Consider the following 24,427-nt stretch of genomic DNA (forward strand, 5'->3'; position numbering starts at 1 on the left):
TGACAACATTAACACAACCCCCATAATGGAATGGCAGAATGAAAAGCATGCTCATACAAGCAAAAAAAATATTTCCTTCAGTATCTACTGTCCCATACAATATGTATGGCTTTTAACCAAAAATTACAAGGCATTCAGGAAAAAACAATCTGATGAGACAATCATTAAACCAGATTCAGGTATGACACAGATGTTGGGACTATCTGTAAATCAAACCAGATCAATACATTAAATAATTTAAACACCCAATCAAAAAGTAGAGATTGTAAAACTGAGTAACAAAAGAACATTCAACTATAGGCCATCTATACCTTACATTCAGACATAGATAGATTGATACTGAAAGGTATTAAGATGATATACCAAAGAAGCTGTAACCAAAAGAAAGCTAGAGTGGCTATATTAATATCAGACAAAACAGACCTTATAACCCAAAATATGACAACAGACAAAAAGGAAAATTTCATAATGATAAAAGAATCAATACACATCACAGGCTATAATAATTATATATGGGACACAACACAAAATTACATAAATCAAAACCTGACAGAATTGAAAAGAGAAATAGAAAACTGAACAATTTATACCTGAAGATTTCAAAATTCCCACTCTATAACTGATAGAACAACTAGACAGAAAATTAGCAAGATTATATAAAAATTGCAAAACACTATCAACAAAGTTGACCTAATTAACATTTATAGAACAGTCTACCTAACAAAAGCAGAATTCAGATTCTTGTCAAATGCACATGGAACTATTTGAAACCATGAAACCAATTTTAAACCCCCAAAAGTAGAAGCCATCTATTCATTCCTCAGACCACAACAAAATTAAACTAGAAACCAAATTTGGATATTAAACAATACATTCCAAATAACTTAAAGGCCAAACAGAAAATATCAAGGGAAATTTTAAAATTTGTGACCTGGATGAAAATTAAAAATTAAAGGAACAGTTTAAGTACATGTTCCTTTTGGATGTACTTTTTCAGAAGTGGTGGAAATAGGTGGTAAACAGGCAGGGGAATGCATTAAAAAAAAGTTGTTATATACCCTTTGTTCATTAACATTTTATTTCAAATGCTAGGCTAATGACCATTAAAACTTCCTTCTGTACAGATGCTGAAGTTGATTCTTCCGTGGAAGTCACAACAAAGCTAGAGTGAATAGCAATTACCTATTACTCTTTTTACTGACATGCTGATGCTCCAGAATATTTCAAAAACACACTTTCAAAGAGAGAAAGAATGGAAGAGTAAATAAAGTTATGTGGTAAGACATTATGTGCTTTGGCAATGGTGAACACTACTCCTTGTAATGACTGGATTTGAATGGTTTTTGAAAAAATTATGAATGTGTACATATATGTATACCCATGCATGTTTGGAGAAAAAAAAAACAGTTCTACTTCCCTAAAAATGTGAGTTTAAATTTATACTGGTGAGTCAGTTATTTTACAAAGTACAATTATTGCTCAAGATAACACTTCAACACAAAATACCATATATATTTTGAACAGTGATAAAGTGGGGAAAAAGAACTAGCAAGTCAAATTAATATAATAACCTCTTACTTCCAGGACCTCAAGTTCAAATTGTAATCAGTTCACTCACATTTGTCACCCACAATATTTAAAGAGAAAACAAACACAAAACTTTTGCCTAGAATTCCCTGTCAGGTGGAATAATCTATTCAAGACAAATCTTTGATGGGAAAAACCTAGCGGTCTCAGGTCAGAACTGAGATATACTTACACAAATGAGAAAAATTCATCTTATTATTATCTGAGATACTACACTTGAATCACTTTAGAATATATGAGGAAGAAAACACTAGATACCAAAAGAATATTATGCTGGTCCTTAACTTATAGTCTACTTAATAAACATGTCTTCCAAATTTTAAAAGGGTAAAGATTTAAAAAATTTTTATATATAGCCTTCACTATGAGGTAAAAACACCCAATGACAAACAGTAAAATGAAATTATGTTTTCCTATTGTTTTGAGAGGGATGGAAACTGAACCTTGCACACTAAAAAAACAACAAAAAGAACCTTATTGAAAATTAACATGTGTAACTACTTGTGTAAAATGTATACTCTATTTTCTTAACAACTGACTCACTAAGTTTCCCAAGTAAGAATCTTCTGTTTTCAAGATTAATACATCAAAACATCCAGGTGATAATGCAGAACAGTTAGTAAGATAATTATTATAATATAATAAATTTTTCATTTATAAAAACAGAAATAGAGAAAATTATAATTAAATTTATAAGAAAATTTATACTTAAATAGTTCAGCATCCTTTTTGTTATTTTTTACCCATAGAACATGAAAATTCTATTTCACATTCCTTTTTTATATTCCCTATAAACACTTTCAGGACCCACCACCAGGCATACTGATTATCAACAAACTGTGAGAAAGAGTAAACACATTACGGATGCAGTCTTTTTATTTCAAATTAGGAATATTTTACTCTAAACAATTCTTCCTATAAAGCTCATGTTAAAAGTAAAACATGAAAAAAAAAGAAGTAAAACATGTTTTCTATTTATTCAAAGTTATATTAATAACTCTTGGCATACCCCATAAAACGTACCTTTAATAAGCTGGCTGAGATACATAAGCCCAATTGAAACTTCTTTTAATAAACAGATTTACTATTCTTAGATGGGAAAAAGGTGTTTTTATAATCTTACTGACCTGCTCTTCCTCTTTACTTGTGAGATTATGTGCAGATTATTAGCAATTTTTATGGAGTTATTTTTTCTTTTTTATGTGTATTTTGTTAAAATAGAAAATGAGATTTAAAAATTTTTAAACTGAAGTACAGTTAACATACAGTGTTAGTTTCAAATGTACAATATAATGATTCAACAAGTCTATACATTATTTACTGATCATCATAATATACATATTCTTAATCCCCTTTATATATTTCACCTGTCCCCCTACCCACTTCACCTCTGGCAACTTCCAGTTTGTTCTCTGTATTTAAGAGTCTGTTTTTCTGTTTCTCTTTTGTTCTTTGCTTGTTTTGTTTCTTAAATTCCACAAGTGGAATCATGGTATTTGTCTTTTTGACTTATTCCACTTAGCATTACACCCTCTAGGTCCATCCATGTTGCTGCAAATGACAAGATCTCATTCTTTTTTATGGCCGAGTAATATTTCATCATGTATGTATACTACATCTTCTTTACCCAATCATCTATTGATGGATATTTGAGTTGCTTCCATATCTTGGCTATTATAAATAATGCCGCAGTAAAAACATAGGAGAGTATGTATCTTTCTGATTTAGTGTTTGTGTTTTCTTTGGGTAAATAGTAGTGGAATTACTGGATCATACAGTAATTCTATTTTCAATTTTTTGAGAAACCTCCATACTGTTTTCCACAGTGGCTGCACCAATTTATATTCCCACTAACAGTGCACAAAGGTTCCCTTTCCTCCACGAACACTTGTTATTTCTTGTCTTTTTTATTCTAGCCATTCTGACAGGTGAAAAGTGGTATCTCATTGTAGTTTTGATTTGCATTTCCATGATGATGAGTGATATTGAGCATCTCTTCATGTGTCTATTGGCCATCTGTTTGTCTTCTTTGGAAAAATGTCTATTCAGGTCATTTGTCTATTTTAAAATCAGATTATTTATTTTTGGGGTGTTGAGTTGTAGAAGTTCTTTATATATATTGGCTTTTTAACCCTTTATCAGATACATCATTTGCAAATACCTTCTCCCATTCAGTAGGGTGCCTTGTCGTTTTGTTAATGGTTTCCTTCGCTGTGCAAAAACTTTTTAGTTTGATGCAGTCCCAATAGTTTATTTTGGCTTTTGTTTCCCTTGCCATAGAAAAATGTTTCTACGGCTGATGTCAAAGAAATTATTCTCTATGTTTTCTTCTAGGAGTTTTATGGTTTCAGGTCTCACAGGTAGGTCTTTAATCCATTTTGAGTTTATTTTTGTGTATGGTATAAGAAAGTGGTCCATTTCATTCTTTTGCACGTAGCTGTCCAGTTTTCCCAATGCCATTTGTTGAAAAGACCATCTTTTTCCAACTGTATATTTTTGCCTCCTTTGTCATGGATTAACTGGCCATATAATCGTGGGTTTATTTCCTGGCCCTCCATTCTATTTCATTGCTCTATGTGTCTATTTTTGTGCCAGTACCACATTGTTTTGATTAATACATTTTTATATTTTATCTTGAAATCTGGGATTGTGATACCTCTAGCTTTGTTCTTCCTTCTCAAGACTGCTTTGGCTAATAGGGGTCTTTTGTGATTCCATACAAATTTTAGCATTATTTGTTCTAGTTCTCAACTAGTTTCTTAACTATGTATTAACAAATTAATGCAAAATTCTTCACATAATTGGTCTGTTCTTTATATGACAGATGTACTTTGTGTGAATGTCACAGGATGTTGGTTAAAATGCTTATTCACAGCCAAAAATGTCATTTGAGTTTTACGACAGTACTGTGAGGCAGTAAATCTGGTGTTGCTTCCTTTCTTAAAAGATGAGAAAGCAAAGAGAAGCAAAGTGATTTGGTTAAGGTTTCTCACTCTCTTAAAATAATAGATAACATGACTCTAGACTGGAAGAAGTAGAGGAGAAAATGAAGAGATTAAAATAAAGAGCTTCTGTACACTTCTTCTGTGATTTTTTTTTCTTTTAAATCTGCCAAGCTAGGGTGCCTGGGTGGCTCAGTCGGTTAAGTGTCTGCCTTTGGTTCAAGTCATGATCCCAGGGTCCTGGGATTAAGTCCCGCATCAGGCTCCCTGCTCAGCTGGGAGTATGCTTCTCCCTCTACCGCTCCCTCCCACTCGTGCTCCCTCTCTCTCTCTCCCCTTCCCTCTTGCAAAAATAAATAAATAAAAAAATCTTTAAATCGGCCAAGCTATATAAGAATTAATGTAAAATTCAAAGTGAGAGCAGAAAATTAACATTTATAATTTTTAGTAATTGGTATTGCTAGTACAATTTACTTCATAGTCCTATCAAGTCAACTTGCCAGACGACATTTTGTAGCACTAATTTTTAATCATTAATATTTTGATCCCCTTTAGGAATCTAATAAAAGCAATAAACTCTCTAGTAAAATAATCACATGGACATGACAAACTTTTTCATATGTTTTTAGTGGGTCAAAGAACATCCTAAAAAACCTTGTGGGGTAGGTCCCATGAATTCCAAGAACTTTGTAGTAGACAAATCAAAGAGCCCCAAAGGACCATTAAGAGTAAACAACTATGGTAATTGCTACTCTAACTAAGACACATATCTGATTTAACAAGGAGCTTTAGAAAAAGGATTCAGTCCTGGAAAACTAGTTAATCACATCAACTAAGTACTAGTCTGAAGTGTTAGAATTACCAACCCAAAGAAATACCATTTCTGTTAGTATTTCAATGTTAACAGAGCTAACTAATGCAAATATGCAAGACTACAGTTATACAGTTAGAAAAATGAGAATGCTACTGCACCAATGCTTTCATTTTAAAACACAGGTTAAGTTGCACAATCAAAACTTCACAGCAATGTCAGAAAGGGAAAAAAGCATTGGTCTCTTATTTTTCCCATCACATAATAATCCCTTAAAATATTAAGTAATTAGAACAGAAGCTTTTCATTAGAGGAACATGAGAGCAGATGTTATTAAAATGCAATATAAATTCAAATACAGTACTTTCTCTTAACCTGTGACAATAAGAGTGTTGCCAGAATTAATGCAAAACATAATGTAGTAATTACAGTATCAGAAACATTACATTAAGAGTGAATTAGTAAGGAATATGGGGACAAAGGGGCGCCTGGGTGGCTCAGTCGGTTGGGTGTCCAACTCTTGGTTTCAGCTTGGGTCGTGATCTCATGAGATCGAGCCCCACCAGTGGAGAGTCTGCTTGGGATTCTCTCCCTCTGCCCCTTCCCATGCTTGTGTGCATGCTCTCTCTCTCTCTCTAAAATGAATAAATGAATCTTTTTTAAAAAAAGAATATGGGAACAAAAAAGTTCAAATTTTAGGGAGCTTTTAAAAAATGAATTATTTCTTTTCTTGCTACTGTTATATGTAAAACATTCATATTTTAGAAGTACAGTCCTTGAGGGGCGCCTGGGTGGCTCAGTAGGTTAAGCATCTGACTCTTGGTTTCAGCTCAGGTCATGATCTCAGGTTTGTGAGACTAAGCCCATGTAGGGCTCCACGCTGGGTGTGGAGTCTCCTCAGAGATCTCTCTCTCCTTTCCCTCGCCCCTCCCCCCACTATCTGCCTCTTTCTCTCAATCTTTCAAATAAATAAATAAAATCTTTAAAAAAAAGTGTAGTCCTTGAGAGGTGTTACAATTTGCTCAATAAGGATTTCTAGCTTAAGAAAATTCCATTTTTCTTAGAAAATTGCCTTTACAAAACTTGTTTCCCCATGTTTTCAACATCAAGAAAGTTTCTCGTCTGGGATAAGTTATGTCTAACTGGCAAAAGGGTTCTTCCCTTACAGCTAATGCACATCCTAGAATTGGAGGCAGTTATTCCATTTGTAAGTGAGTTCAGAAGCTGAATTAAGAGAGAAATAGTGCAAACCAGGGAGTTTCTCACACAATGTTTTCATGAGTTTGTATATATGGGATAAAACAAGATTCAGTTTATTAGTGGACATACATGTAAACAATATGGTCTTACTACAAGCATATAAGTTGGTTTTACATATAGCCACTGGGCAATAGAAATCTGATATACAACCCCTTCAAACTAAAGAGGGAAATGAAACTCAGATATTAGGTGACTTACCTAAATAAAAAAAGCTAATTAACTGCTATAAGCCTAGAGTCTTCATCCCTCTAATAAAACAGTGGATACTGCAAATTTAACTTCAAATATATTTCCCAAATTCTTGGACCAAAGTAAAACCCTATCCCCAGTGCCTTTGTAGTCTTGCCTACCACATCTTTTTGGTTGTTGTTGTTAATTAAACTAAAACCACAAATCAAAAGTTGAAGTCAATCACTTTTCTTAACTTCATATAGTTGCACAGATAAAGGTTCAAGGTTTTTAACAAAGTCCAGAATGACCCTTAAAAAAAAAAAATCACTCTTCTTAATCTACCATCTCCCATTTCATCTCCCAGAAGTCGTGTTATATCCTAGCAGGCTCCAGACATACAGGGCTCTTTCATATTCTTAAGCTTTTGCACATGCTGTTCCTTCTACCTAGAAATATATCTGGAATGGATTTGCAGAACTTACACAAAATACTGAGCAAGACAGGAGGACAGGATAGATGCTCAAAATGTTAATTTTCCAACTTTTATACATTAATTTGTTAATAGTAGTAGCTACCATTTACTGAAAACTTACCATGCATAAGTGTTTCATATGCATAATGTCATTTGCTTCCTAACAACACTTTGAGGTATTAAATATTTGTATTAACCCACTTCAAAAATGAGGAAGTGGACTCAGAAAGGGTAAGAAATTTTCCAAAGGTATCATAGCTAGCAAGAAAACCAACGCTTATACCTAGCAATCAGATTTCAAAGAATGTGCTACATGAAAATACACACACCTCCTACCTCATCTCCCTCTTCTCACCTCACTGCCTTGTCCCTTCACCTCCCACCCCTGATAATCACTGCTGGCATGCTAAGGAGAAACTATAGTGTAAAAACTGGGCTGTTTTTGGAAATCAAAATAATAGTAGATATCAAAAGCTAAAAAATAATCTGAACCCTCTGATCCAGTTTTTCCCCCACTTACAGGATTCTGTATTATAAATATAATATTACAAGACAAAAGGGGAAAAACAATAGGCCCCAAAACATTGCAAACTTAGAACTATGAAAAACTTAGAGGCAGCCTAAATGTTTAATAACAAACTAATTCATAATAAATATAAATGCCTTACACTAACATTATGATGTAAGGAGAGGAAATGCTTAGCTGTAGTTAGTGTAAAAAACGAAATACAAAACATACTGATAACATAAAACTATTTAAGAAATGCAGGCTGAAGACTGGAAGGACAGACATCAGAACATTAACTGCGGTTTTGTTTAGGTGCTACTATTACAGGGCAAATTTTCCCTATTCTCTGTTTTCTAAAAGTTCTTTACTAGTAGAGAAAAATAGAACATTCTAAAGCAGAGATGATGAAGGGATAAAAAAAAAAAAAAGTCATTGGTCTCCTGAATAAGATATAACTGTATTTAGAGGGTCCAAATGCTGAAGGTAAGTTTCTGCTTGGTTAGGCATTACTTTACATATTACAGCCTGAGAAGGAAGCTTGTAGTTATTTTGACTTGTTTTGAGTCTTTTGATATATAACTTGTATATTTTAGCAAGCATAAGAGAAAATTGCATAATAATTCAAATGCAAATGTTCATGCAAAGAACCAAAACCTCATGCTTATTTTAAAAAGTAATTGCGGGGGCGCCTGGGTGGCTCAGTCTCTAAGCATCTGCCTTCGGCTCAGGTCATGATCCCAGGGTCCTGGGATCGAGCCCCACGTCGAGCCCCACGTCGAGCCCCACGTCGGGCTCCCTGCTCCACGGGAAGCCTGCTTCTCCCTCTCCCACTCCCCCCTGCTTGTGGTCCCTCTGTCAAATAAATAAATAAAATCTTTAAAAAAAAAAAAAGTAATTGCCACTTATCTATCACAAAGTAAGAAACATGGCACCTAAACTAGGTGAGAGAATCTCTTCCTAAAGGTTGATTCACATCTATTCTGAGCCAAGAGTTTCACTCTTAATAACTCAGGTTGATGCAAATCCTTACACCTAAAAGACACAAGATATACACAAGCTTAAAATGTAACTTATGTTTTTGATAAATCAGAGCCAAGAGTTTCACTCTTAATAACTCAGGTTGATGCAAATCCTTACACCTAAAAAGACACAAGATATACACAAGCTTAAAATGTAACTTATGTTTTTGATAAATCTCAGTCAACAGCAAAAATACACCTTCAAACAATTTATTAATATTACCAAAAAACAAAACCCTTTCACTCCATTGGTTGTATCAAATGGAGGAGTTTAAAGTTAATATGAGATTTAAACAAAACTAACAAAAAAAACAAAAGCCAAAAACCAACCAACCAACCAACAAACAAACAAGTTATTACCCTTGAGAAGTTATTTTTTTCTCTATATCCCTAAAATGATGGCTTGGAAAGCAGAGAATAAAAAGGAAAAGGAAAAATAAGTAAAAGCAATGCCCCTAACATACAGAAAACAATCTCAACTCTGGTCAAAATTAAGTGGTTTTCTTCATTCTACTTCTTCATTATAGAAAGACTGAAACCTATTTTTAAACATGGTGAGGACTTGGATGGAGAATGTAAACTCTACAGGGTAACCAGGCTTTCCCTTACCCGTAAAGACCAGCAAGATCCCTATAATGGGATCCTAGAACTTGTTTTGCCATCAATAATTCATCCTTTCTATTAGTAAAGGAAAACACAATTGTCAGATCTTAAAAATCCAGAGAAATGTAAAAAGCTTAGAATTAAAAAGTCTTAAACAAAAAACAAAACTTTGAGGAAATGAAAATATTACTCATAAACACAGACTCCTATTGAATTTTGAAGTGGCAAGGCTAACTTTTTAATTGGGAGAGGCATAAACCCTCCTTTTAAATATAAATACCCACAGTAAGTCTCTACAACAATTATCCATTCATATCAGTTGACATTTGGGACTTACTAGAACCACTATAGTCTACCATTAATACAAACATCAAGGATTATCATGTGAATTACAGATCTGGTTGGTTAGTGAAAAACAGTAAGGGCACATAAGTATGACTTGTGAAATCTAAATTATTCTTGGCTGCTAAAAATAAGAATTATACATATTGAGCTACATATTTCAAAAGTATTTAGATAGTCTGGCATGAAATAAAATATTTCACTTCTTATCTATCAGGTGATAACACTACATGAGGAACCATAAGAGATACAATAATTCTTAGCAATTTTTTAAAAATAAAAAGATAAACTCTTGGGTCTCCTAAAATAAACCTATGTTTGGAATGTTGTGAGAAATAAATAAAAACAAACAAACAAAAAAACCCCACTAAAAGCAAAGGCAATTACTACTTTTGCTCTCTCAAGCTCTGGGAAGCAACTCACAAAGATATACTTGGTGTGCCACAAAGCCACAGCTCTGGATACTTAGGATTTAAAACAGTAAATTAACAAAAAGGAACTGAATCTTGAAGTCAGATTTACTTTCTATATAATCTATCCCTAAACTTCCAACTTCCATCAAAGTCAAAGACCTTGAAGACAAACGTAAGCAATATCAACTGTCTATTTAATTCTCAACAATGCGTAAACACTTTGGTCATTTAAACCAAATGATTCGGATTTATTTTCTGCCTTTATCTTTACCTTTCGGTTGGTTATCCCAGTTCAAATAAAGAATCTATATTTTCATCCAAATTAATCTTCTTATGTAGAGTAAAAAAAGGCCCCAAGGGGCACCTGGGTGGCTGAGTTGTTAAGCGTCTGCCTTTGGCTCAGGTCATGATCTCAGGGTCCTGGGATAGAGCCCCGCATTGGGCTCCCTGCTCTGCGGGAAGCCTGCTTCTCCCTCTCCCACTCCCCCTGCTTGTGTTCCCTCTCTCACTGTGTCGGTTTCTGTCAAATAAATAAATAAAATCTTAAATTAAAAGAAAAAAAAAACCAGGCCCCAAATTAAATAGCTTTACAGCAATTATAATAGATTGACTTTTCTTTAATCTACATAATCAAATTATTTCTATGTTCAGTAGTAATAACTTTTCTACCATCCTAGAAATATCAACGCCAATTTTTGTAGCTTTATTTGGAAAAATGCTGCATAAAATGGGATTTAAGAAATGAGAGAGTAAGAGATCTGAAAGGCTGTAAGGATCACATCAATAGAGAGACTTCATGAGAACAACTGGGATTACCGTGAGACTAGTGAAGTAAAATATAAACATATATTTCTTTTCCCCAGATAGGATGCAAGCTTGAATTAGCAGGAAACACTTTTCTCTTAAACAGTTGCTGTCCTTGGTTAATTCTGATTTAAGTAATTGCTACCTATGTTTTTATTTAATTGGAAAATAATAATCATGATTTTTCATACATATACTCAGCATACAAAACCAACTCAAGTAGTATTCATTAAAAACTTTTAAGTCAAGGAAATGATATTCAATATTCACTCTCTGGCCTTCTACTACTTCTAATAGAAATTTGGTAGGAACTATCAAAAGATAAACATTTAGAAACCAAAGTTAAACCCCTTCCCATCTCAAAATATTTTGGACAATTTTAAGTGTGGTGGGATAATAATGAAAAATTATTTATAGGTTAATGGCATAATTCAGAATGCACTCTCAAATTAATATATTTCTTTTTTCCCTCACACAAGGTAAAATAAAAAATAAAAGCAAAAACCAAGTAGCTTAAAGATTTCTGTCAATATTATGCTTCAAAATTGGCATACTGCAGAAGGACAAACACTATTTCAAAAAAAATATTTAATGAGAAAAATTATGAGAACCATTCTAATGTAGGTCAAATTCCATTACAGTACATATAAAAATGACAATAATGATATATTTAAAATGTTGAGTGGCAGATCCACTAAATGTTATTTTGTTGATTTCATTACAATATTCACCATAAAATATCTAAAGCAACAAATGTTTTCACAGAGGTTGTCCCATACAGTAGTGGATATTACGGTCAAGGAATATTTACACTTAATGTAATTAACTTAGAGAAGAAATAAATTACAGCTTTGCTTCAGTTTTCCACCACCTTCTTGTCTCCTCTCTTTTCTACTTCCCCACCCCACTCTAGCCTGGACGCTAAGGGAAGAGTGAGGCACTTAGGAGATGGGAGCCACAGTCTTCCTGGAAGTCAGGGTCCATGCTCAGAATCTTCTTTCCTTCCACGCCCAAGACAAGAGTTCATTCAGATTGGCCCTCTTCCAGTCAGGAAAATTTTCTAAAGTGTTATAAACCATCCAGCTAGAGGAAAGAAGAAAGGAAAGGAAAGATAAAAGGAAAAAGAGAAACAGAAATGAAGAAAGGAGAGAAGAAAGAAAAAGAAGCTCCTATGTTGTCTTCTCAGTGTTCACTGAAGAATTCAGGATCAGAAACAGCTTAGAAGTGTGGGAAGTTAATATAAATTAAAGGTCTTTTTTTTTTTAATTAAAGAAAAGGAAAAAGACCACATCTTATTATTTTTATTTGTATCTCTTCCCAAGGGGGTAAGGGAATAGCAACATCTAACAGATATTAGATATTCATAATTATAATCATTACCTCATTAGCAGATGCTGGAGAACCATTTATGCCTCTTGATTACTATGTCTAATAAATCTCTTTCCAGTGGTAACATAATTTTCCAAGGAGGCCTGGAGGACTTTTTAATACAAGTCTCCACCTACCATCCTTCCTCCCCTTAAATAGGGCTTCATGGATCTAACTATATAATAGATGTTTTGTTATATATATATATTTTTGAAAGATCCCAAGATGATTCTGATAATCACTGGTATAAATAAATTTTACTATAGATGCATTCTGCACTTTAATGAAAGCAGACTGGCTTTTTACAGTGCTTTAGCTTCCCTAGTTGCATGCAATCTGCTGCTTTATACACAGTGTTTATTAAGTCAGAGAGGAATGCCTATCTCTTAGATAAAAACAAATAAACTGGAAAAATAGATATGTTAAGTCTTTTTGAGAGAAGACTAAATTGTAAAATAAAAGCATGGTTGAGAGGAAGGGAAGAACAGGCTATAAATCTAACAAAAATATTAAGCTAATAATAAATACCAACTTCCCCATAGCTGCATGCACTTTAAAATTTTCATTGCTTTTGAAAATAAACAAAAGCCTGGAGGTTATCCCAAGGGGCAAACTGGTAATTATAAAATAATTATATAGGTACCCATGAATGTTGATGTCAGAAAAACTAGTTTTCTTAAATTGATATAATCTTGGTATTACCACTGGGTTTCAAGTGAGTCTATTAGATGTTAGAAGTATCTCCCACCTCTACTCCAGCATTTCTTTAGTTTCAAAATTAGTATTTAATTAATTATGGAACAAACAAGATAAAGGACAAGCCTAAAAGACTTGAAAAGACTGTAACATTCATTACAAAAATTATATACTAATTACACATTAGGTGCAAACCATTTGCTTTGTGCTAAGGATAATTTAAAAATTAATGACCCTAATTGCAAACATTTATATAGCTCTTACTATATGCCAAAATATTCTAAACTCTTTATGTACCTTAACTTATTTTAACTTTATAATAACCCTAAGAGGTAAATTACTATTGTTATCAGCATTTTATAGATGAGGAAGGAGCATCTGGCTGGCGCAGTTGGTAGAGCATGCAACTCTTAATCTCAGAGTTGTAAATTCAAGCCCCATGCTGAGCGTGGAGCCTACTTAATAAAAAAAAAAATTTTAAATATAGATGAGGAAACTGATCAGTTGAGGAACTTGTACAAGGTCACAGAGCTACTATGTGGAAAATCTGACTGAACCTAGGTGACCTGGTTCCATAGTCTGTGCTCTTAAGGAGTTGGCAGGTTAGCAGGGGATAAGAGACATGAACACAAATAATAGTATAAGGCACTATACTAATTCATTCAGCAAATATTTTTAATGGGTAGGAATCATGAGAGATTTAGGTAAAGAAAAGAAGATCTTAAGAATATAAGGTTTTAGGGGCACCCGGGTGGCTCAGTCGTTAGGGGTCTGCCTTCAGCTCAGATCATGATCCCAGGGTCCTGGGATCAAGCCCCGCATCAGGCCCCCTGCTCAGCGGGGAGTCTGCTTCTCCCTCTCCCAATCCCCCTGCTTGTGTTCCCCCTCTCGCTGTCTGTCAAATAAATAAAATCTTAAAAAAAAAAAAAAAAAAAAAAATATAAGGTTTTAGTTAGAAACACTTAAAAAAAGTGTTTCATTATATAAAGTTAGAAATTTATTAAATTAATTCATTAGAAATAGGAATATAAAAAATGTATTTTATTATATGACTGAAAAGGATGCTCTTGCTTAGTATGGTTATAACTTTGTATAGTATGGTTGATAATATAGTTGACAGATTCCCAAGCCAAGTTTTGCTGGACTTGGTTTCAAGGGAGGGAAATTAGGAAAATCCTTGTCCTGACATCCTTTATTCTAGAATTACAGAAACTTTCAATATGATTCCTGGTGTTTCAGCCACAAGAGAAAATAACCATCCTTAATAACTAATGCTTTTTCTGAGAATAGAGTATACATTTTTTTAATCATTTTTGAAGAGCTAAGGAAGTGCTAAGTGTCCTTTATAAGTATTGCCTTTTCCCATAGATATCCATTTAGAATTGGTGACCCAAGATTAGATTAAGTACGTATGACGTGATTCAGAACTGATAGAACAATGATGGGGGTACCCTACAGTCTCAGCAGAAGTTACAATGGACTCAGGATCTGCTTCCAACAAAAATATGGTGTCTCTTAAAATAGATATGATCACTTAAGAACAGAAATAGTCATTTGCATTCTTGAGTCAATTTATGTTTCATTCCATCAGTTTTAAGGGTCATGCCAACAGAAGGATCCACAGATACAAAGCACATATTCTCCTCTACCTGACTCCGGTCTCTGAATAAAGTAGTGACGATAAAAAAGATATAACAGAAATCAAGACTAACCAGTAGTGTCCCAAATTTACCTTAGCTTTATAGCATTACTTTCAAAGAGGATGTAGGGTGTGGGAGACAGTGGAATAGATTTTAATTACAAACACCAAATTGCCAAAAGACTGTGATTATAAAACAATTATCTCAATTGCATGGTATTTCCCTTTCAAGCAAAAATTTCTTTAAAAAAAAAAAATTTGTAAAAAATCAAAAGCTAATGTTTCAGAAAATTGCTTAGGGAAACAATAAAAAATGATTACATATTTACTAATAAAATATTTTCAACTTGGCAGAGGTACTGGCATTATTATATCCTATGTTTGATGCACATGGTGAAACTGAAGCCCCTGGACTTTCTTGTTTCTTGGTGCAAGAGCAATTGTAAATAAACTTTTCCAGAAGGCAAACTAATTTTAATCAAAAGTATTAAAAGTATTCATTTTCTTTAAATGGATAAATCTTGAAGGTTCTCTTCTAAACAATTAGAAATTTAAAGATTGCAAAAATATTCAAGAAGAAGTATTCAAAGTAGTAAAGTTATGTAATAGTAAAAAGTAAACATTAACATCCTCAACAAAACAATGGTATGCCAGTTATGGTAAATTCTTAGAATAGAATAATATGCAGCCACTGAAAATACTCTCTTCAAGAGTTAATGATAGGGGCGACTGGGTGGCTCAGTTGTTAAGCATCTGCCTTCGGCTCGGGTCATGATCCCAGGGTCCTGGGATCGAGGCCCACATCGGGTTCTCTGCTCAGCAGGAAGCCTGCTTCTCCCTCTCCCACTCCCCCTGCTTGTGTTCCCTCTCTCGCAGTCTTTCTCTCGGTCAAATAAATAAATAAATAAAATCTTCAAAAAAAGAGAGAGATTATTAAGAGTTAATGAAAAAGGCAAAAGGTAAATACAGGAAAAAAATAAAAGAATACATGATAATATGCAAAATACACAATTTTATTTAAAAAAAAAGAACAGTCCCCATGAATGGAAAATAACATTAAGATTAATTACATCAAAATTTTACTATTGGTTATTTCTGGAAAAAGTGATAATAAACTACTTTTTTCTACTTTTCATTTTTATAAATTCTCTAAAATATACATGTATTCATTTCTAATTGTTTCTTTGAGTAATGAACTACAATAACGGTCATTTAGTAAAAAAGCCTTAAGAGATAATGTTCCAAGATGATGACATTATACTCCATCAAAGTGTTTGCCAAGGACATTCACACTGACCCCCACACCCTCTTAAAATTGCAAAATTTTTCTCTGAATCAACTATAAATTAGTTGAGGATAATTATTTAGTTAATGAATATCCTAACCATATCATTACTGCCTTTTAGGTATACCTAAAAGGATTTGAGGATTCAGGGATGTCATAGAAAGGAAGGGAGGAAGAAAACAAAACTTATGTTAGTCCATAGTAATACCTACCAAAAATTGTGAATAAATAGTATATTTTAGAAGGAAAGGTTGAAACTAGAACTGACATAGATTGCTGATTACCTATAGGCTTTATTAATCCAGATAATGGCTGTTTCCAAAAAGTATCAGCAAATTTTACAACATCTGGATACAAGAGGCCAAATAAATTATGTGGTATTTTGCAAAGAAGTAGAGTCAGAAAATGAATTGAAATTGCAGCCTACTAAGCCCATATTCTCTATATTCAAAAGGATAGAGTTGACTGCTATTTATGGAAATATAGCAAACCATATTTATTTCAAACTCTGTATCATCATTCAAATGGAATGTATTTGGATGTGCAATACAGATACAATACATTCACACACAGTTTTAGAATTTATAGTTCCTTCTTCAAGTAAGTGGATAGTAAAATTCCTTTATTACACCAATTTAAACATATGATCAAGTTCTCATTTCTTTCAAAAAATAACCAATGAGGAAATTAAATTTGAAATCCTAAACAAAGGTAAAATGATCTGTGTTATTCCTAGTAGTTATTTCGCACAAATCCATATTTTTTAAAAATCATGAAAATTAATACTGAAATAGGCAATGTAAATAATAAGATTTAGTCTTGGGAAGAAAAACCCTAATAATTTGGCAATAGAACATCTTTGTATCAATAACTCTAAACTACTAAGGTTTCTTTAATTAAAATGTCTTCAAGTGAATTAAAATAATAAACTAAAAACAAAATATAAAATAAACAATTCTGTATTCTTCATTCATGTAATCACTACCATTTCTATTCTAGAGAGGGCCTAAGTTGCAATTAAAATTCTTCTAAAAAGCAAAAAGAATTTTCACTAGAGTTCAAATGAAACATCTTAAAGTTCCCTTGAAAATTAAATATGGCTGAAGAGATTTTGGCATTTAGTGGTAGAGCCATTACCAGTGCAGACAAAGCTAGAGCCATTACCAGTGCAGACAAAGCTAAGGAACAAAGGACAGAAGGATCTGTCAGCAACCCCAAAAGTGACTGAATAAAGGTGCTTTTAGACACAGGGAAAATATAGGAAGGAAGAAAAATAGACAAAGGACAAAGTATCATCTCTCAGATTAAAAGAAACAACATTAGGGGCGCCTGGGTGGTGGTGGCTCAGCCAGTTAAGCATCTGCCTTCAGCTCAGGTCGTGATCCCAGGGTCCTGGGCTCGAGCATGGGGTCATGGGATGTAGCCCCTCAAGCCCCTCGTTGGGATTCCTCCTCTACCCCCCCACGCCCTCGTGATCTTTCCCTCACTCTCTCTCTAATGAATAAAAACTTAAAAAAAAGGAAACATTAAAAATATTCCATCTTTAAATGAGAGTAATTAAAATAAGAATTGCAATCCTAAAGCAAAATAGACCACATAGCAAACAGGAGGTGGGAGAGCATGCTGTTAACTTCCATAGCACTGTGAAATAAAGGAGAAAATGAAATAAATACTACAATAAAGTTGATCAACATCTTAAAAAGAGCAGTGTATAACATTCTTTCCAGCTTATATGAAGGTCGGCAGAAATAAAAAGAATGGGAATTATATATGATCTTAGCTGATGGTTCAAAATAGGGCTTGAAATTACTGGTTCATTTTCACCTAGAAGTGGCCAAAAAGAAATATATATATATAGGTAGATACCTAGGTTATAGGAAAAAACAAAGCTAAATGGAAATTTAATCTGCTGGAAACCATCCTAAACTTTTTAAGATTGAGATACTATCCTAAAAGAATGTATCTATTTGTCTTTGTGCCTTTCCCTCTACCACTCATTTTTAATTTCTCATTCCCTCCCTATGACTAAATCACTGCCATAAATAACATAAAAGCAAATCAATTTTTATACTACCATAATTGAAGAATTTAGATCATTTTAGTTCATTACAGCTAATTGATATACCATTTATATTTGTCCCAAACCTAAAAAGACTTTCAAAGTTAAGCTATTTTCTAAGTGTCCTTAAGTTGATCTCTTTCAGAAAAAAATCAGTAAAGACAAGATCTGAACAGTCCCATCAACCATCTAACACCTAACTGACCAACAACTACAAAAGAATGAACTAAAAACATTTTATGGTGAATTTGGAGATAGATGTCCTTCCCTTTGTTGAATCATATTTTTATTTACAAAGTTACATTTCCATTCCTCTCTTTGGCTGATTACATTTAAAATTTTTCTAAATTTATGGGGCACTTTGGTGGCTCAGTTGGTTAAGCATCCAATTCTTGGTTTCCACTCAGGTCATGATCTCAGGATGTTGAGATTGAGCCCTAAGTAGGGCTTGCACTCAGCACGGAGTCTGCTTGAGATTCTCTACCTCTGCTCTTCCCCCCATTCTCCCTCTTTCTCTCAAATAAATCTTTTAAAAATAAAATAAATAAAAATTTTCAAGAATAAATAAATAAATTGATCTCTTTCTTGTGATCAAAATTAGGTAGAATAGAAAAAAGGACAGAAAGACAATGAAATGTTTGGCCTTTTTAGAGACAGCTATTGATTTCCTATTTTAACAAAGTAATCTAGGTGAGATTAAACATGGTATTGTTTTACTACTCCCCAAAACAACTCTCTGTATTTCACTATCTCCAACTTCTCCCTTCCCTTTCTTTCTTAAAACCACTCCAATCAAGCTTTTCTCATACCACTCCTTTCATTTTCTTTTTACCCATCTTACTTGTATTAGTAGCATTTGACAAAGCCAATCAACGCCGCCTCCTTGAAAAACTTTTTCACTCGGCTTCCCAGGCACCAGTTTTCTACCATATAGAGAACGACTCTTTTTCAGCCTTTGCTGATTTTTCAGCCTTTGCTCCTCACTTCAATCACTGAACACTAAGGCACCCTCCTAAGTATGGTATTCACACGACTTCTAATATCTAATTATAGTCCCTTGCAGAGATACCATCCAATTTCTTGGCTTAAACACCACATGCTCACAGCTACCAATGTCTATCTCTGGCGCCCCAATCTGCTGTGAACTCCAAACTTGGTACATCCACTTAGAAGGCAAGTACAACTCAAACTTAACCAGTCCAAACGTCACCTCCTATCTCCTCTAAGACACTTCCTCTGGAAGTCTTCTCAATTACCAGCAACTCCACTCCTAAAGTTATGGGGGGGAAATCGTCAGTGTCATCCTAGACTTTTCTCTTTCACTCTCCACATGCAATTTACTGGTTCCATGTTCAAAATATGAATGGGATCTGACTAGTTCTCACTGGTATACCACTATGTTATCTTACCTGGATTATTGCAACAGCCTTTCTGCTTCCACTCTTGACACTTTATAATCTATTCTCAAACAGCCAAACCGATTTTTAAAAAATTGAAGTCACATTGTATCACTCCTTTGTTCAAAATCTTAAAATGGCTCCAAGTCACACCCGGTAAAAGCCAAAGTCCGGACGGTAAACAATGCTCTGTTGAAATGGTTCTTCTTCGCCACTCTGAAATCGACTACTCTCCACCTAGTTCACTGTAGTGTAGCCACATTGGCCTGCTTTCTGTTCCCTGAACACTAATCACTTTCTTACCTCAAGGCCTCTGAACTGTTTGCTCCACCTGGAATACCCTTGCACCTTTAAACATGGATTACATCTTAGGTCCTTGTCTTTGCTCTAATTCAGCTACTCAGGTAGGTGATTCTGTCACCACCACTGAAAACTACAACTCCCTATTCCAGAACTCCTTGTCCCACTCTCCTGCTTTGTTTTTCTCCAAGTCATTTGTCACCTTCTGATATAACAACTTATTTATTTTGTTTTTCCTTCTCCTCTGGCACATAAAATTTTAAGTCTCCTAAGAGGGCCAGAATTTTTCTTACAGTTGTGTTCAAGTTTATCTTCCATATCTAGAACTGTGACTGCACATAATAAATATTTGTAGAATAAATAAACAACAGTCTCTCACACTTTCTTCCTCATCTAAAATAAGGACATGAAGTTATTTTTCAATGCCTAATCAAAGTGACTGTTATACAAAAATCAAATTTAAAATAAATCTGGACTGATAATGAAGTGAGTTACATAACTTTTCTTTTAGTCTTTTTATTGGGAAATAAAGCAAGTTCCCAGGTGACACTGATGTGTTGATCTAGGTAGCACACTTTAAGAATCTACTTTAGAAAGGTTATCCTATAAACTACAATATGCATCCCTTTCAGTCTAATATTAATTAGTTTTTTTACCTCCTTCCCTGACAAGGAAAATTCTTGAGAACATTTTAATCACATTTACCCTTCTGGCTTATGTTATTACTGCCAAATACTTAATTTTATGTGTTTATTAAATCCAACAAGGCATCACTGCTTTATACAGTCAATATGCATTTAGATTTACTACATATTACCACTTCTATTCCTTTTCACCATTTCTATTCCTTCATCTTTTCCCATTCCTTTCTACATCAGCGACCTTCATCTTTAGGTTCTGCATCTTTTCCTTCTGCCTTAAAAATATCCTTTCAGGTTTTCTTTGGTGTACGTCTACTGGTGGCAGATTCCTCATATTTAGTTATCTAAAAGTGTCTTCATTTTACTTTTGTTTTGAGAGATTTTCACTGGATATAGAAATTTAGATCAGGAGGTATTTCCCTTTACACAGTGAAGATCTGGTTCCACAAACTCTGGTTTCTATTGCTTCATGAGAAGTTGGCTGTCAGTCTAACTGCTGATCTTCTGAAGACAGTGACTTTTTCTCTGCCTTATTTTAATAATCTCTCTTTGCATTTTATTTTCAATAGTTTTATTATGATGTGTCAAGGTGTGACTGTCCTACCACCAGTAGGGGTCACAGGACCAGACACAGTTAGCTTTAGTCTTGCACTAGGTTAGTTAGCTTTATAGAGGTATACAGGATAGGAAATTCGTCATGCACAACATCTTCAAACTCATCAGGAGGGCAAGCAACTATATACATGCATAGCTTCTTGCATCCCTCCTGAACTCACACAAAGAGTACACACAGTTGCCAAGGACAGTTAGGGTGCATGAGGTTCTAGATACAGAGATGTGCTTTGGTTTCTTGTCAGTCTCATATTGTTTACTTTGGGTAGACGTAAGGTCAATATGCCAACGCACAGTTCTCTAAGTCCAGATGCAATAGTACAGATGGAGTTTCATAGTTAATTTAAGAGAGAACTAGCCTGCTAACAAAAACATTCCATGTTTGTCCTAATTCAGCACATTTCCACAAAGTGGTACTATAAGAAGGCAGACCCAAGGTCAGATTTTCAGGCAAGCTTAAGTCTCTTCATGGTCCAAGTATAATATTAAATATTTACTCACATTGTAGATTTATTCTTTGGGATACAAGGGCTTATTGAATCTCTGCCTTGATGTCTTTCATCAATTTTATAAAGTTCTCAACATAATTCCTTCTAATATTTGCTTCAGTTGTATTATTTCTTTTCTCTCCTTTTAGGTCTTCTATTGAATATATTAAACTTTCTTACTTCATCCTTTTTTTCTTTTCTGCATTTTTTTCATCCTATTTGTCTCTCCATGCTTTCTTCTGTATATTTTCTTCTAACTTACTACAAGTTCATTGATTCTTTTCAACTGTCTTTTCTTCCACACAATCCTTCCACTGAGATCTTAATTTCAGTAATTATAATTTTTTACTTCTAGGATTTTCATTTTTAAAATAGTTCTTTAGTTCCAAGTTGAAATTCTCAATCTTGTCTTTTATCAATTGTCAGCATGGTTATTTTTAAGCTATGTCTGATAATTCCAATATCCAGAGTTGCTGTGATTTTGTTTCTGTTGTCCACTGCTTATGCTAAATTTATTTATAACATCTTGCCTTTTCCTATGTCTGTGATTTTATTGTGTCTTAAGAGTTACTGTATTTGCAATTTAAAAAAAAATAAATTCCCAGATGATCTTTTTTAGACCTTCTTTCAAAGAGGATTTAATTTTAACTAGCAATAGAGGATCATTTAATTTTAATTTCAGGACTGATATGATCTGGCATTGCAATCATTGTGAGAGTTTACCTTCTACTGGTTTACCCTAGACTACAGCCCTTTTGGGGCCCTAAACCAAAATAAGTTCACCCACATAGTGGTGAGTACTAGATTCCAATCCCTGTGCCCCTGTGAAGCTGTCCTAAGTGCTCTCAGCCATTCTACCAAGAGTGGCAAAGGCTCCCAGAGGAAAAGCATACTCCAAAGCCAGGTTTACATTCTTATGCTGGTAATTCTTTTCTATCTTGTGTACATTCCAATGTTTTCAAACAGTTTCCATTGTTGTTTTTGAAATAAATATAGTTGGTCCAACTTCTCTAGTTCTACTTACAGGTTAGTACAAATCACCTACTAGTGACCATTGCCAAAACTGGAAGCTGATTAAGAGAACTTTAAATAAGATAGGAATGGGATATATCTAATTAAAGTTAAATAGTATCAGCAACTCAGAATTCTGAAAGTACCCATCAAGGAAGAATTTTTTGGTTCAAAATAAAACCAACCAAGTAAGCACCTAAAGAGCTATTTTTCAAAAAGATGACATTAGTGACTACTGTTTATAAATATCAAGATAATAAAAAGAACTATTTCTTCATATAATTTATGAGAAAGCTTATAAATGTAGGAAAAAGTGACAAGTTTAAGAAAACTTTTTTTTTTGCAATCTAGAAGTACTACTTTCTTATTAAGAAATTAAATGTTTTTAAATATTCTTGTATAAATGCATTTTGTAGAGAGCAATTCTTCCCTGAAATAGTATTTAATTAGGTATACATATAGGGCACTCTCTTTTACCTACATCAAATTTTTTTCTTGCTAAGACAGTATCAGGTTCAGTTAAATGTTTATTGAGTATATACTGCAAATGATCATTAAGGAAAATGAGACACAGTGTGTACTCTAGAAATTTCCAGTCCTATAGAAGAGATATAAATAGACAATGTGATAATGCTAAAACAGAGGTATGCACAAGATGCTATGGGTACACAGGAGAGACATTATATCAGTGTGACATTGTTCCATTGGTGACATTTCAATTACTACCTAAAATGCCTGTTTCCTTTGGTGATGCAATACTAAGCAGAAGAAAAAATTTGTATCACATATCAATTTATGTTTTAAACTTAAAAAAATTCACACGTGAATACATAAACATAAAGTGTTATATGAGACATCAAGGTGAAAAAACTGACATGAAAACTTACCCCATCTGGCAATGCCCTCCAGCACACAGCACTAACAAATTCATTTGTATCATCTTCTTTTCGGTCTTTATCCAGAACACTTTTGACCGTATCAAACTTAAAAGTTAGCAAAGTCTTAGAAAGTCCTTTATAGTACAAGTAAAGAGAGTTGTTCTCGCTTCCTGAAAAAAAAATATTTAATAATTTTTTAGAATGGGAGAATTCAGAATTAGGACATTATATTCATAAGGTAATTATTACTCAATGTTTAAGCACAAAGACAAATCTTTTATGGTTGAATCTGAAAGACCAAAGCACAGGATTTCTTGGGAATCATGTGAAAAAATGATTCATAGAAAAAAAGCTACACTTTACTAATCTAAAGAAATAATAACTGGTAAATGATATAACAACATTGATAACTGTAAGGTTAAAATTACTGCAAAAACCTCATTTATAGCAGAGGTTTAAAGAAGACCAGAAATTTGTTATTATAGCATGAATCTTACATGACATTTAGAAAGATTTCTAAGAGGGGGGAAAAAAAGGTTACAGCACTTACAAAGGCTGGTTTTAATAACCTACAAAATTTATGTCCCATTCCCCAATAAAGACATTACTCTATTAGATAAGTGGCCTATAAGGAAACCTATATTTTTGAGTAGTCTATCAAAGTAGAATAATTGCAAGACATTTGCTTTGGCACGGTTTACATTATATACAACTTTACTAAATAAAGGTCTTATTTGAAAGAACTGTTGAAAGTTCATATATTCAGGCATCAGGTGTATTAAGCATTTGAACATTACCTAATTTGATTTTTCTACTTCTGATTTAAATTTGTATAAATTACCAACAAAAGCCCTCGAATAACAGATCATCTAAACAAACTGCTTAATGAAGAGAACACTCTGTAGGGGAAAATGAATATCAAGCTTAAGAAGACAAATAATGTCTCTGAAATTAGGGTATTAGCAGAAATTAATGTTTTCTTTTACATAATATCTACAGAAATCATGTTACGATGGAGAACAATTACAAAACATATTTAACAATCTTATGCTACATCATGCAGTCAGGGTTTGTGCTCAGTAAAGGAGAGAAGGACTAATGCTTACTCCAATACAATCCCA

The 24,427-nt window shown here is 33.7% G+C and overlaps 1 protein-coding gene across 7 annotated transcripts in view; it reads right to left on the reverse strand.

Annotated features, from left to right (window-relative positions):
* The window catches only part of COP1 (COP1 E3 ubiquitin ligase), a 264,311-nt gene that overhangs the window by 42,910 nt on the left and 196,974 nt on the right, over positions 1–24,427 (reverse strand). For 6 of the 7 annotated variants that reach the window (XM_078078001.1, XM_036117242.2, XM_078078000.1 and 3 more), the window contains one exon: positions 23,316–23,476. In XM_078078001.1, the coding sequence (XP_077934127.1) occupies positions 23,316–23,476 (161 nt within the window). Of the gene's footprint in view, positions 1–11,689; positions 12,016–23,315; positions 23,477–24,427 lie in introns of those variants that run through there. The other variant, XM_078077999.1, reaches the window with a different exon arrangement.

The sequence above is a fragment of the Halichoerus grypus genome, chromosome 7 (assembly GCF_964656455.1).
Source record: "Halichoerus grypus chromosome 7, mHalGry1.hap1.1, whole genome shotgun sequence".
Classification (NCBI taxonomy): Eukaryota; Metazoa; Chordata; class Mammalia; order Carnivora; family Phocidae; genus Halichoerus; species Halichoerus grypus.